Genomic DNA, 14079 nt, shown 5'->3' on the forward strand with positions numbered 1-14079 from the left:
TGCTGATACACAGCTTCAGTGTTTGCATGTATTATTTCATGTTAATCTAAGTAAAAGCTTTAATATCTCATTGATTTCCATCATACAGGAGGAGAAGAGGGGCTTGTGGGCAAGTAACAGGTGGTCCTGGAAGCCACTAATTAAGGCACAGTAACAGGACAAGTAGTTGGACATACACTAATTTACATTAGCAGCACATCTCTGTATGAGTCCATATGAAAACACAAAGGAATCAGGAAAAAAACAACTATTTTCCAGATGCCACAGCAGGAGAAGAGGCACTGTTAGGAAGTGTCCCACACTGCACTTCTACATGTCACAGGACAGGAAATGACCACGTACCGTCAGTTAAGCAACGACGGAGGTTTAATACTGTTTCAGGTCCAGTTTAGTCTCAAGACTGATGCATTCAAATGCAGCCAGACAGTGACACCTTTAACCTTCAACCTGCGACATAGACCAGTCTTTTTTAGCGAAGTGGTGTTCAGCATCACGGCAGGAAGCATGTGGGTAAGACCTAAATGACATATTTACCTGGACAGAGGCACCGCTGCGTACAGTAACATGTTTGCTGCATCTTTAACAAAAACTGCAGGAAATGAAGGCAAACGGTGCGTCGGAGGACTCCAGTCTGCGGCTTTGGAGAGACGCTGTGGGGAATTAATAACAAAAATAAAAGAAAGTCTTCAGGCAAAAAGCCTATTATCTTCTGTTTTGTTTTGTCCTGCCCCGCACACCGCCCGCGATTAATTTTAATTTGTTGCAGCTGTGAGTAATCCTCGATTTGCAATGCATTGTGGGACGACACGGTTGACAACACGGTCAAAATGAGATTTATTATTCAGACTGACATTTAAATGGACTTGAAGTGAACACACCACATGCTCACCCTCTTTGTTAGTTATTGAAACAAAGTGGTGATGTGGGATTTGGACGCAGCGTGAGACACAAACGGTCAGGTGTGTTAAAGGTGTCCATGTGCGCCACAGGTGCGCGCACCAGCGCCAAATGCGCACCATCGCTTCACACTGACAGTTCAGAGCCACAAAAATCACAGGTGTTGCCTGACGTTCACTGTCCTGGGACGCCATCTAGTGGCAACGTGCCCAAAGTGCAGCAGAAAGAGCAACGAGAGGGGTGGAGACAGAAAAAAAATCCAAGGGAAGAGAATTCAAACGCTCTTCCTGGAAATAGTGGAGAACCCGCCACAACTTCACCACATGACATTTCATAAAGAAAATGCGACACTCCTTCCTCCATAAGCAGCGAGCCCGCATTTCATTCAACAAACCGCTGTTCAACCCCGAACCTGCAACATATCACGGCCACGCGTGGCCGATCACACCCACGGACACGATCCATCGCATTTTCGCGCATTTCCGAACGTGTAAGCGAGATCAACGCAAGGCGATTGCGACATCACCAACTCCAGACATACCTTCCCGTAAACTATCCCTTCCTTACCGTAAAAAACATGACATCACCAACGGCACTTTCGATGTGAATGTGGGGAAAACGGACAAAACAGCTGTCAGCCACGCAGGAACGTGAAGCTGCTGCAGTGTAGAAACTTATCGGCCCTATTCACGTAAAGTTACAGTTGTGCAGCCTTTTGCATTGTGCACACAACGCGATCAAATCGTGTCTTTTAAAGAAAATCACAATGATACAGCCTGCTGTTGGCACATAGGCACACAGTGTTTCTGCTCTGCTACATCTTGACTTTACGACACATACAATCTCCTACAGTGATCGTGTTCTCGTAGCGGCTCGTATTTTCTACCATTACGTCGATCGTGTCCTGTAAGATTGATCACAGGATGAGAGTACCGTAGTTCAGGTTGTTTTCAATGGAGTCTGATTGGTTCCCCTGTTACAATTAGGTAACACGGCCAGTAGCCTCACATGTCAGCATGTATTCCTGACAGTCACACTGTGCGCTATGCTTACCTTTTATGTGCAATCCAAAAATGTGCTGGGGAGGTGCCGCGCTGACTCTCGCTGCTTAAAAAAAACAGTGTAATAGTGGAAAATCTGCAAAGCAGTCCATCTCCTTCCCCAGCCACGGATGACGCAGCCCTCGAGAAGCCCTCTCCCAAAAAAACATGAAGCCCCCATCCAACATCCATAACGCGTTTGGGTGCAAACGTCGACACGGGGAGCACCGTACACGCAGATAGATCACAGCGCAGGCTGAGAAAATGTGGCTGTGTTCGCCCATGGGCAAGGCATGACGGATAGACTCATCACTGATCCTGCATCTCTGCACAGTCATATCGCCTTTCTAAATGATTGCACAGCTCGTTTCCTCTTCTGAAGACCATCTGGTTAAAAAAAAAAAAAAAAAAAAAAAAAAAAAAAAAAAATCGCCTGCTCCTGTAGCCTCCAAGGTAGCGGAGGTTGCAACGGGCATGGATTCCCTAATCATCCAAAAACACAACTGATATCCATTTCCTAGAGAGGAATGGTCCGCCGCGGCCAGAACAGGCAGTCCTTAAAGAAACTGCGCAGTTTTTATTCCATTGAAACGGAGACTCTTTCCCTTCTGTCCCCGTTGAAAGGCTCTTTCCCTTCCTCCTCCTCCCTCCCTCCTCTCCCTTTCTCTCTCCTTCTCTCTCTTCCCTCATGCAGGTTTATTTTCGGTGGAAGAGTCTTGGACATTAACTGCCCCGCCTCCATAGTCACTGGCAAACGCACTGTACAACTTACCCAAATTCCATTATTAACTACTATGCAACAACTGGACCCCAGGTTTTCCCCCGTGAGGCTGTGAGGTTTAAGAGTCAAACTCCCGGTTGGAGGTTGTTTCTAAAGGGGCCAAGAGCCACTTGAGGAATTAAAAGTTGTGCTTGAGTGATGTCTGGTAATCTTGTCAGGTCCCTGTCATTTCCCAATAAACTTAAAACTAGGGCAAGAGCATGTTGGGAAATCAAATTAAAGCACACTGATTAAGGTCAGCAGCTCCCACACTGAGGTTCAGTTGGCTCCCCAAGGTGCTTAAAGTGTCGTCAGGGGGTCCCCAGCAAACTGCAGACTGGTTCAGTTTCACTGCCTTCAATAGGAGACGCTTTAACCGGATTGGTAATCCTCTAAAGTGAAAGACAACATTTCCAAACAGGCGTCTGCAGAGAATCATTTTCATAGCTCCGTATTACATAAGAAATCTTGCATTCCCTCGTCAAAGATATTCAATGAACGTCCAAATTTCTTCAAAAGACAGGAATTTCAGAAGCGTCTGTTTTATAGTTTCTGAGTGGATAAGCAGATGGAAGAAGTTGGCCTCCAGTGCCCTCAAGAAATGAATATTTCTGCGGGCGGTGAGCATTTGAAAACCTTGGCTCCAAAATAAGACGTTCAGCGTTTGAGCGCAGAGACAGCACCTCTCACTAAACCATAAACACTTCAAATTTGCACTTCTTAAAAAAAAACAAAAAAAAAAAAAAGCAGAGCAGAGCAGCCATTCAACTTTTCATGCCGTATTCCTGCCCTGGAATAAACACACAAATCCAATTCACGCATTAGACATACTTATTAAACAACAAGGCTCAACAAATACATCTAAAATGTTTCCAAGCCACATTTACACTCTAACTGATTTGAGACGAAGCTTTAATCCATAAAAACACCTCCCAAGTCTGATATTTGTGTTACAACCAGCCTGAGAATAAGCCAATTTGAATTTGAATTCAGCATGTTGCTATGAGCCCCCCCCATCGCCCACCCAACCTGAGACCACCAGTGTATACACACACACACACACACACACACACACACACACACACACACACACACACAGACCTGGGCCTGATAAAGAGGCTCTTAAACCCTGAGGAAGTCTGTGTTCGGTCTTTCAGGGGGACAATCCTTACGTCTGAATACAACCTTGAACTCAGGCCCCCCCCTCTCTGGTTCCCCTCTCTCATTACTGGACCATTCTTCCTCCCGGCTCACTTTCTCCAGGGTCCTTCTCTTGTTTTTCTCTCCCTCCCTTTCAGGAGTTTGGGCTGAGTTTTTTCCAGTGGGGAAGTCCGGGCCTTCTCTCTCACAACGCTGACCGACTCCAAACGTCTTGTCTGCGAAGCTTCATTAGCATTCATTTGTTTGAATAGGTTCATTTCTCCTTCAGTCGCTCCCTCCCTCTGTCCTCTTTTTTCAGCTTGGGGGAAATGTGTATTAGCATGAAAATAACCTTTACCTCACCTTGATTAACTGAATTGTTTGCATGTGCGTGCAAGGTTCAGAGTACGAGCGTGCCAAACTAAGGATAAATCTGATTTGTACAAAATTAAAATATTATTCTTTGGTTTAAAGATGTAAAATTCTTGATGATTTTAATTCATTTGTGTTTCTAAGACTAACTTGTGAATAAGTGCACAAAGCCAGGAAGTGATATATTACAGGACTCTGAACAATTTCGGAAATTCAGTGTATTCAAAAACTGAGGCACTGATTCTCAATTATGTTATTTTGCACATATCTTTTTATAGCTCAGGACTGTCTTCACACAAGTGCTTTGTCACTTCTGTTCTGGTAACACAACATAGATGACGATGATTGAAAGAGCTCAGCAGATCACAGAGGCAATGAGCACAACAGACACTTACATGACCGGACAGCCACTTGATCCAGATGTTTCAACGAAGCAAGTTTCCAGTAAAACATTACACTTTACAGTAAGAGACTATCCCTTGTGTGTGTGTGTGTGTGTGTGTGTGTTTGTGTCTGAGCAGGGTAAAAGGGGGTCAGCATGGAAAGACTGATGCACGTCTGTGAAGAGGAGTGAATAATCGGTCAGCTGACGGCAGAGAGTGGAGACAAAAAAGAAACAGAAGAGAAAGAGACTTCACCAGAATTGTGTCAGAGCAACTTCAAAGAGTCAAAGAATGACTCAGTCCATTTATTGTGAAGCCCCAAGTGTGAAAGTGTGCTTTTCAGAATCCAACACATATTTGAGAAGTAACACAGTGCTGTTTCATTATGGGCTTTAGATGTGAAGCTCACAAATAAGGACAATATCAAATGTTAGAAATAGCATATATAGTAATAAACAGCTAATGTAATAAATAATATTGTGTCGTGTGTGTGTGTGTGTGTGTGTGTGTGTGTTAAGGCCTTCAGTTGTCCAGGCTCATGAGAAGAGCGGTCCCCCTCTTGATCCAGTGGTCTGGGGTCACAGCTCCAGATTTGAGTTCTACACTGACCACAAAAGATGCTCGGCCTGCTCCGCCTGAACGCACCGGGAAGTAGTAACACGGACACAGGTACATACCTGCACACGCACACAAGACACAGACACAGAGTTGAGACAGTGAGATCACAAGACATGACGTCACATGCTGCTTTCAAAGCGATGGTGAAAACAAGAAATCCCTGAGAAAAGGCCCAAACAACTCACTCTTGGCCATCTTCTTGCGGTTTTCCACAGGTTTGAAGTGGATGGTGGGGATGGGACAGACCATCTGCATGGGTTCTGCTTCCACCAGACAGGAGTTCTTCTTGTCCCAACCAGCCCCCTCCAGGTACAAACCTCGGACAAACACTCCATCCTGGAGGGAAGAGACGCAGGGACGGACGAGGCGAGAGATATAAACACTTGTTTGGAGGTGACATGTTGCCGAGAGCTTATGACAAACAGCCATGCCAATTAGGTAATGAAACTGAGAGAGGAAAAGGGAGGGAGGGGAGGAAACAAGGGGAAGGGGAGGGCTACAGGGAAAAGAAGGAAGGAGGGAAGAGGGAAGGGAAGGAGAGAGGAAAAACGGGAGGCAGAGAAAGGAGAGGAGTATGGGTCATCAGGGTAGGCCATGAGCTCGAGAGTGAGGGAAGGGGGAAAGATGGTAGAGAGAAGAGGAAGAGAAGTTAGAGGAACCATGAGAGACAGGACAGAGGAGGAAAGAGGGAGGGAAGGAGGGGAAGGACCAGTTTGGACAGAAGGAAATAGAGTCAGAGAGCTAAAAGAGGCAAGAGGGAAGCAGCACAAAAGACAGGAAGGGCTGGAAGAGTGCATTGGGTTTGGAGTGGCACAGGGAGGTGAAATGTAGAGAAAAAGAGAGAGAAGCGATGTGAGGCAAAGAGGAGTGAGAAACCAAGTCACAATGACAGATATTCTGAAGGCAGAAATCTGACAAATGGAAACATGTTTTACCAGTGTCAAAATTTGAATTGTAAAACTGCTTCGGACAAAAATAAATTAAAATGCAAGAGCAGATTTGAGCAAGTGGAAGAGAGAGGTGCAAAGAGGTGTGCTGCTTTGAATGGAAATACACTTTTCAGGAAAAACCACACACACAGCCACCACGTTTGAGCAGAAATGAAAAATGTGCTGGAAAGTGGAGATGACAGATGAAAGCTAATGGCTCAGGAAAGTGGCAAGTTTATGGAAATCTTTATGGAAATAGAAATGTGTGTATAGGGAGTCACCTTGGGTGGGTAAAGGAGGTTGCTGTCATCTACAGTGGACACGAGAAACTCCCAAGACAGCATGTCCACTGAAATCTGCAAGAACAGTTCCACACAACGTGAACAGCTGTTATTATCAGCGGTCCAAATGTCCATTTGTTGCAGCAGAGCCATATTAGAATGGCTTTTTCACATTAACTGACAGGCATGCACGCATATCTGTCTGATAAATTGCTCAGGTTTCTTAATGTGCAGCATTAAGTGGCTGTTGGCCGCGAGAAGCTGAGATGAATGTATGGACTCAAAGGAGTGACAGAACAGACTGTTCAGCAGGTTGGGTTTGCCAAACCAGCACAAGGGGGTGAGTGCAGTGTGTATCTGAAAACCGCTGTGCTTCCCAGGGTGTTTTTGTGTGTGTATTATGAGTGCTGTGAAAATGAAATACAACATAATTGACAGTGTAAGGTGCGAAAAACAAATTGCAGCTGCTTGCATCTACATCTAGTTCATTTTACGCAGTTCATTCTGCAGTTGTAAAATGTATGTCCATCAATCACAAACAAGACAACACAAGCAGTCTTTCCCTACAGAACTGTCTTTCTGCCTGCGCGAGTGTGGTTGAGTGAACTCTCACATTGTGCTGTCGGGCAGAGGACTGCAGCACCGCGGTGAGGAAACCGTTGGGAAAGGTGAAGCCGGAGAGCCAGAACAAGTTGGGGGGCTGGGCCGTCTCTGCCCAGCGTGCAAACTGATTGACTCGCTGGCAAAGATCCCTGGTCCACGCTGCCAGGGGCTTCAGCGAGGGGTACGCCTAGCGGACAGCGAGAGTGACGCAGAGAGAGGGAGAGAGAGACACGGCAGATCTACAGTCATTTCATGCTTCCAGCTGTTGGCAGCTATTCACCATGGGAACAAGTACAAGTTCAGTGCAGTGCAGTAGCACCGTGGTCTTGTCAACACACGCAGAGGATGCAGGAGTGGTGTGGGAGAACTGTGTGAAAATTCACAAGTGAGGCGTTAACATAGTTTCAATTTTGATGATGACTTTTACTTCCTTTTCGTTGATTTGCTACTAACATGTTTTGCAGAGAACCACAGAAGACGAACAAGAGTGATTCACTAACAATTAGCGGTACTTTCATTATCAATGAATGATTTTTAAATAATCGATTACCCACTCTGACATCAGAAATAATGCCGTGCCAGCCTCGTCTACATTGTCTGACAGTTAAATATTACAAAGGTAATCAATGTACAAAGATATATAACAGACGAGCGATTCCACTGACAGTCTCAAGCAGCACTGGTGGCACACAGCTCTCTAGAATGACAGCAATGCAGATCACAACATAAGTCATAACAGCAACTGTGAAAGCTCGTGCTTTCAAAACAGCTTTTGCCTGGTGACATGACATAAATGGCTCTTCCTGACGATGCAAAAAAGACACACTCATATTAGCATGACTTAGCTACTCGTGTGAAATAAAGCATCTTCATTATGTGTTGCATGTTTTGTCTGGTTTAGGCCTTGCTTTAGTGTAAGGCCCCCGTGAAACAACTCACTATTCTTCACAGTCAAGCTGCCATAAAAACCTCCAGTAGCTCCTTATTGGTCATCTGTCACACAGCAAAAAGACCAAACGTTTGTGGGGAAAGTCTTACAGAGTGGAGCCGGTGGCTGTCAATTCAGTGTTTAAGTTAAACTCTTTATTCCACCTTAGGGATAAGTGAAAAAATGGGATCAATACTGAGTTTATCATTATTATTTGTTTATTTGTGTCTTGTTTTCAGCACATCTGCAGTATGTCAGTACTCTCCTGTCTGAGAGCCCTTTTTGCCACCAGGAGGGAAAGACCACAGGATCACTGGCATGTTATTACCCTTTACGCATTTTCAGAAACATCTCTTCTAATGCACATATGCTATACAATCCCAAAACACTCACACAGAAATGCACATGCAGCAGAGCCTTGCGGAGAAACCAGATACAAAATGTCCAGAGACTGAGAGGCAGGCAGGCCAAAATTAAAGCCATCAGTCGGTGAGCTCAGAACTAATGACAGGCTGCCATGCCAAGGAGGGGCGGAGAAGAGAGGGATGAAGGGATAAATAAGCAGGACAGAGACTCTATGAGGGGCTGTTGTTGCTGCTTAGACCAGATGAGGCATGAAGACATCGAGAGAGAGAAGAGCAAAATGGAGGGAACACTTGATGAAGGATTAAAAAAGGAATGAGATGCAGACGAAGATGAAGTAAACAGTGAGTAAAACAGTGCATGCAAAAAGAGAAACAGCCCAGGTGGTCAATAGAACAGAGAAGCTCAGCTGGAGGCAGCAGCTCTAATAGCTGTCCAATACTCCTATAAAAGGAAACACACACACACACACACACACACACAGATGCACATACAGTACATCGAGCTGTAATAAGCCGCTGGCCTGAGCACAATGAGCTCAGGGTCTTTTTAGGAAAGTGGAGCAGCCTTGGAAGGTTTACTTTGCTTATTACACTACGATTAGTCCACAGACGCTGGCTTTGTTCAGCCACCGAGGGCCAAGGTATGCTCCACCTGATGAACGGCTACTCACAAATACATGCACACACACACACACACACACACACACACACACACACACACACACAAACATATACATGCATCTGCATACATGCTTTCATGCACAGCCCATAATGAGGACAGAATCAGACAGTTGAAGATAAACACGCACTGCCCTGAATGACCCCTGCTCACTCACCCCCCCAACAACACAGACACACACATTCCACTGACTCATACACCACACACACACACACACGAACACACACACACACACACACACAGACACACAAAGATACACACACTTGTAGCCAGAGTCTTTTCCAGCCCCTTGACCCGGGCCGACAGCACCCTGTGTTCTTGCCCCACAGTAAAGAGGTCCGGTGATAATGAAGCCAGAATGGAGTGTTCGGACAGAACTACAGCTGGAATGCTGCCAGAGTCCCATCACAGTGTGTGTGTATGTGTATGTGTGTGTGTAGTTAGAAAGAGGAGAACAATAAGTGTGTGTCTGTGCAGTCAGGCAGAGTGATGGATAAATACACCTTTAATAACAGACCAGTGAGTCAGTACAGACACAGGCCTGCAGCTGTTTGACTGGCTGAGGGGAGCAGAATAGATGAGTGTTGATCAGATCACAATCACAAAGATCAATAGACAAGAGTCCTGAGTGAAAATCTGAATGGTCTTACACAGCAGCAAACCATAGAAATCTATTGTAATTTTTTGTAGAGAGAAAGGCTTAGGTCCAAATGAAGTCAGAATAAGTCATGGAAAAATAAACATAGCTGTGTGTCTGTATTGAAACATTATCTGTGAACCTCACAAAGACATGCTTGGTCAATACTTGATTACACAGTACAGTGCAGCCAAACCAATAATGGCCACATTTGTTTCACTGTTTACCTTGGATGCTTTCATGATTTGCTACCTTTTCAAGCATTCTTTTTATAATTTTAATCCTGAGCCAGCGTAGTCTTTTTGGTCTTGTGTTATTTAAGTCAACTCAATTCTCCACGGAGCAGCTGTTTCAATATTATTGATTGTAGCAGCACTTCTTTATCATAGTCTGTCTGCCCACCTTATGAAGTAAGATAAAAAGAAAGTAGCAGGTGCAGTCTCACTTCAGGAGGTCTCACCTCTCATACTGCATATGCATCCCTCTCAGAGTATGCATCCTCTACACATTATACGAAGCAAGACGTTGAGAATGACACCTCAAGCAGCAGAGACTGGCAAGAACAAATGAAGGCAGTAAAGCATAAGTGTGTTCATTTATTTTCTGCAACAAAACAACTTGTTTTGGAGGAGGACTTAAGATGATTGTGTGTGTTATTGCGAGCGCTGTGTGTGTGTGTGTGTGTGTGTGTGTGTGTGTGTGTGTGTCTGGCACCTTCTCCCACAGCGGTGGTACACGGGCGTCATAGATGCAGTGGAAGGTCTCCTCCAAGCTGGATGACATCACCACTAAGCCTTTGATCCCTTTCTCCAGCTCCACCAGGGACAAGCTAACACACAAACATCCAGTTACAACAACAAATCTTTTTTACCCACTGTTATACTGTTTGTGTTCAGCAGTCCCTACTTCCTGGTCTGTACCATGCACTCAGACACAGCGGTACAAACAAACAGGCCAGGTGACTGGACAATTGTTCTCTGCAGTGCATTCATTTTATGTTGGAACCAACACAAGCACTATTAATTCATTTGAGTTGTGGCTGCCAGGACTTTTAGATTTCAATTTTTGTATTGCAGTAAAATTCACTTGTGCGATTGGTTTAACCACCCCAACTGGACCATCCCATTAGGACAAAAAAACAATGTTAGTAAATGTTGGAAGGGTTTGACCTGACCTCAGGAATTGCTCAACCCAACTCTCCATAAATTGACACTTGACACATTTTATCTGGAAAACAGGTAAAGTTCATACATGACGGTATCCAGCAGACAGTTGTATCTCTGGATCTCTTGAAGCAGGACAACATTAAGAGGTGAAGGGTTGTCCTGGAGAAGCGACCTGGTGCCCTCGTAGTCAATCAGTGCCGGGATCTTCCCACGAATGTCTGCCAACAGCTCTAATACCTGGGAGCACCAATGTATGAGAGCAGATGAGACAGGTTAACTTACCAGGGCAGTGCACACAAGCGTTTGCAACAAAAAACTGCAGAGTTCATGGCACTGCCTATAACTGAAGGACTTACAATAGCTCAGGCTATGACTGTTGATAGTAATCCTTTCCAAAACACACACACACACAGTCCAACATGCTCCAATAACCACAAGAACCACTAAAAATGAGCTGGGTGATGAGATTACATTGCTGAAAGCCATTATCAGCTGGACCACTTACATGTATTTGTCTGCACTATTACGCTCCCATAACATTTAAGGAAAATAGAAAGAGTAGTGTCATTGTTATACAACAGCCAGTTTGTTTTAATAGAGAACTGAGAATTGGTGATGGATCTGAAGAGATAAGGCTCCCTTGAACTCAAAACAACACAGTCATTTCCACATACAAGTGATTAAAATATGTTAAAATGACATCAACGTTTGATTTCTGAGGTATATGAGTAAGTGTTCTGATCTTTTTCTTGGACAAACATAACACTTATTTTAATTTAAGATGAAGAGCCAGGATGAAATCTTGACAGCAACAAAAAGATTCAGTTCCTGTCCTTAAACTTTACAGTGCAGTGCTCTCCATACAGAAGCACAGATTCCTAGATCTGTATCTTATTACACTGATGATCACATGCTAGGGTTGTGTAACCATATGGATGCCTCAGCATTGCTCGGAAAAAATTAGTCAAATATGGACAGCGGCTTCATGAGGAGAGACTTTTTGAGCTAACCACTGTGAGCATTGACCAGTCTGACTCAAAAACAGACACTGACACGACAGCTATGACTACAGCCATGCCAAATACATCCACCTACGTACTTAGTGGCACATTATATGAACAGCATGTGATCGAGCTGCTGTGTTTCAACTGTTAGACCCACACAAGCTCCATCCAAACACGCATGAGGAAACTACTGGGCACTGGGAACCTGAGAAATACACCTGCAGTTAAGATCAAGGTGCTGAGTGTTTTTGCAGGTTTTCCCCTGACCTCAATGCTGATTGTATCTGTGTATATCTGAAAGACAAACTGGCTTGACAGGTCACATGCTTAAAGATACTATCCAGATTTGAGATCATAAAGTAAACACCCATAAATACCACAGGTCAGAACTAATCTATGTATGAATAGGAAAGGGAAAACAGTGTCAGGCACACTGGTGCTGAAACAAGCCACTTTGTAGTTGCAAAGCAGTCGGGGTATTGTTACACGTTAAACCTGGCTGGAATGAACATCTGGCTGAACTCCACACCACTGTGGGAGAGAAGTATTTTAGTGTTGCTCATTTAGCTGAAGGCGTAATGGAGATAGTTAAGTAGCTAGATGATGAGACGATACATCGAAAATATGCAGGTAAAAACTTGGTGGTTCTTCTTACACTTTGCTTTACTGCTTTTCTAGTTTGTTACTCTATATATGCTACAGCAGAGATGAAACTTACTGTATGGCTGAATATAATGCTGAACCACAGCGTAGATATAAATATTGTTGGTCTCATTTTATGCCATCTTATCCTTCACCTTGCTTTCCCCATACCTTATCCTCTCTACTGGGCCTGGCCCCCGCAGCGGTGGGACTGGTGACCTGGGGCTGCAGGGAGAGCAGGGTGTCAAACAGCGTCCTGGTCTCAGCGATTTGGCTGGCGATGTCGGCATTAAAGTGCTGGCCAAACACCTCCGGGTGCTCTGTGGCTGGAAGCATGCTGATATATTCCTTGTAGGAGGACTGAGGACCGTCTCGGGGGATGTAGTAGGAGGTTAAGGAGGACAACCTGACAGAAACGAGGGTTCGCAGAAAACAAAGTCAGTGATGTACACTTTATCTATAAAAACTGATAAAAATAATGATATAACAAAGGTACAATAATTAAACAGAACATGGACTTACTTTAGCTTTAACAATGTGACTAGTAATAATGCAAGGCTAGCAATAAAAAAACCTTCTACTATGAATGACAAGAATATACTTAGATGATAGTGTGTTCAGTTCTATGGGGAGCAGCTCACTGTCCTCCACCTCAGCTACAACCTTCTGATAACCCATTCCTCCCAAATGTAAAGAGTGCTTGAAAACTTACTCTTTAAACACACATTTACGTAGTGTATGCACAGTCTTCCTTGTATAGTCTGTGTCGGTTTGACCTGATGCACTGAACGTTTTTTAAAAAGAGATTTCCCCTTAAAAACTTTAAGTGGTTGGTTAGAAGTGAAGAGAGTGGACACAGGATTTGTGGAAGTAACAGAGGACAAACGGTTCTTGAGAGCAAGTGCAACTCTGCATGTCTTCAGATGTAATACTCTGATTGTCCACTTGATGGTGCTGGCACTCTATGACCTGCAAGGAACTGAGGCGGGCAGTTCAATTGGCAGCTGGAATTTGCTTCAACCAGGGAAAAATGTGTTTTCAGTGGGACTGTATGCATTTGAATCATCTGAATGTCTAGGCATGTTTAACCTGCAATACATGCTTTTTAAAGTACCTTAACTTATATTGCTTACTGTACATTGGCATTAGTACACTATGTGTCTCACTTGAAGAAGGGCTGGTTTATCACAGCATCACAGAAGTAGTCATTGATGTATGTGGTCAGAAGACGTCTGTCCCAGTCATCTGTGACATGACCTCCATAGTTGACCCCAGCAATGAGGTACTTCAGTGCATCCCAGGGAATCTCCTCATACTCATCCAGGTACAGACTCAGCAGACTCTCACTCACCTAGGGGGGCATTGAGACGATGATCTTAACAGGCTGACTTTAAAATGCAAGATACAGATCAAGGGAAAGTAAAATTATCTGCTATACAAAGTAGACCGTAACAGTAAAAATGGACTGGAGAGGAAGAAATGCTAACAAATGAAGCAAATGGGATTCAAAATCATGCATCTGAACTAGACTGTCATTATTCATTAGTCTAACTGGCCCTCACTCTGACAGGGTATAAGATGACTTTTTTTTGATTAAGTCTATATTTGCAATTCAGAGTAGATTATTGAAGAGGA

The 14079-nt window shown here is 44.2% G+C and overlaps 2 protein-coding genes across 2 annotated transcripts in view; both read right to left on the reverse strand.

Moving 5' to 3' along the window:
* kdm6ba (lysine (K)-specific demethylase 6B, a) overlaps window positions 1-2590 on the reverse strand; it is a 93260-nt gene extending 90670 nt beyond the window's left edge. The window contains exon 1 of the mRNA XM_076724796.1: window positions 1951-2590. The gene's annotated coding sequence lies outside the window, so the exon portion shown is untranslated. The remainder of the gene's footprint in view (window positions 1-1950) is intronic.
* A 1884-nt stretch (window positions 2591-4474) lies between these two features.
* The window catches only part of dnah2 (dynein, axonemal, heavy chain 2), a 62444-nt gene continuing 52839 nt past the window's right edge, over window positions 4475-14079 (reverse strand). Inside the window, exons 80-87 of the mRNA XM_076724643.1 lie at window positions 13611-13795; window positions 12616-12850; window positions 10884-11035; window positions 10347-10461; window positions 7034-7210; window positions 6421-6495; window positions 5396-5546; window positions 4475-5269 (exon numbers count right to left, since the gene is read on the reverse strand). Coding sequence (XP_076580758.1) covers window positions 5115-5269; window positions 5396-5546; window positions 6421-6495; window positions 7034-7210; window positions 10347-10461; window positions 10884-11035; window positions 12616-12850; window positions 13611-13795 — 1245 coding nt within the window. The 3' untranslated portion in view covers window positions 4475-5114. The remainder of the gene's footprint in view (window positions 5270-5395; window positions 5547-6420; window positions 6496-7033; window positions 7211-10346; window positions 10462-10883; window positions 11036-12615; window positions 12851-13610; window positions 13796-14079) is intronic.

This window comes from Chaetodon auriga, chromosome 24 (assembly GCF_051107435.1).
Source record: "Chaetodon auriga isolate fChaAug3 chromosome 24, fChaAug3.hap1, whole genome shotgun sequence".
NCBI classification, from domain to species: Eukaryota; Metazoa; Chordata; class Actinopteri; order Chaetodontiformes; family Chaetodontidae; genus Chaetodon; species Chaetodon auriga.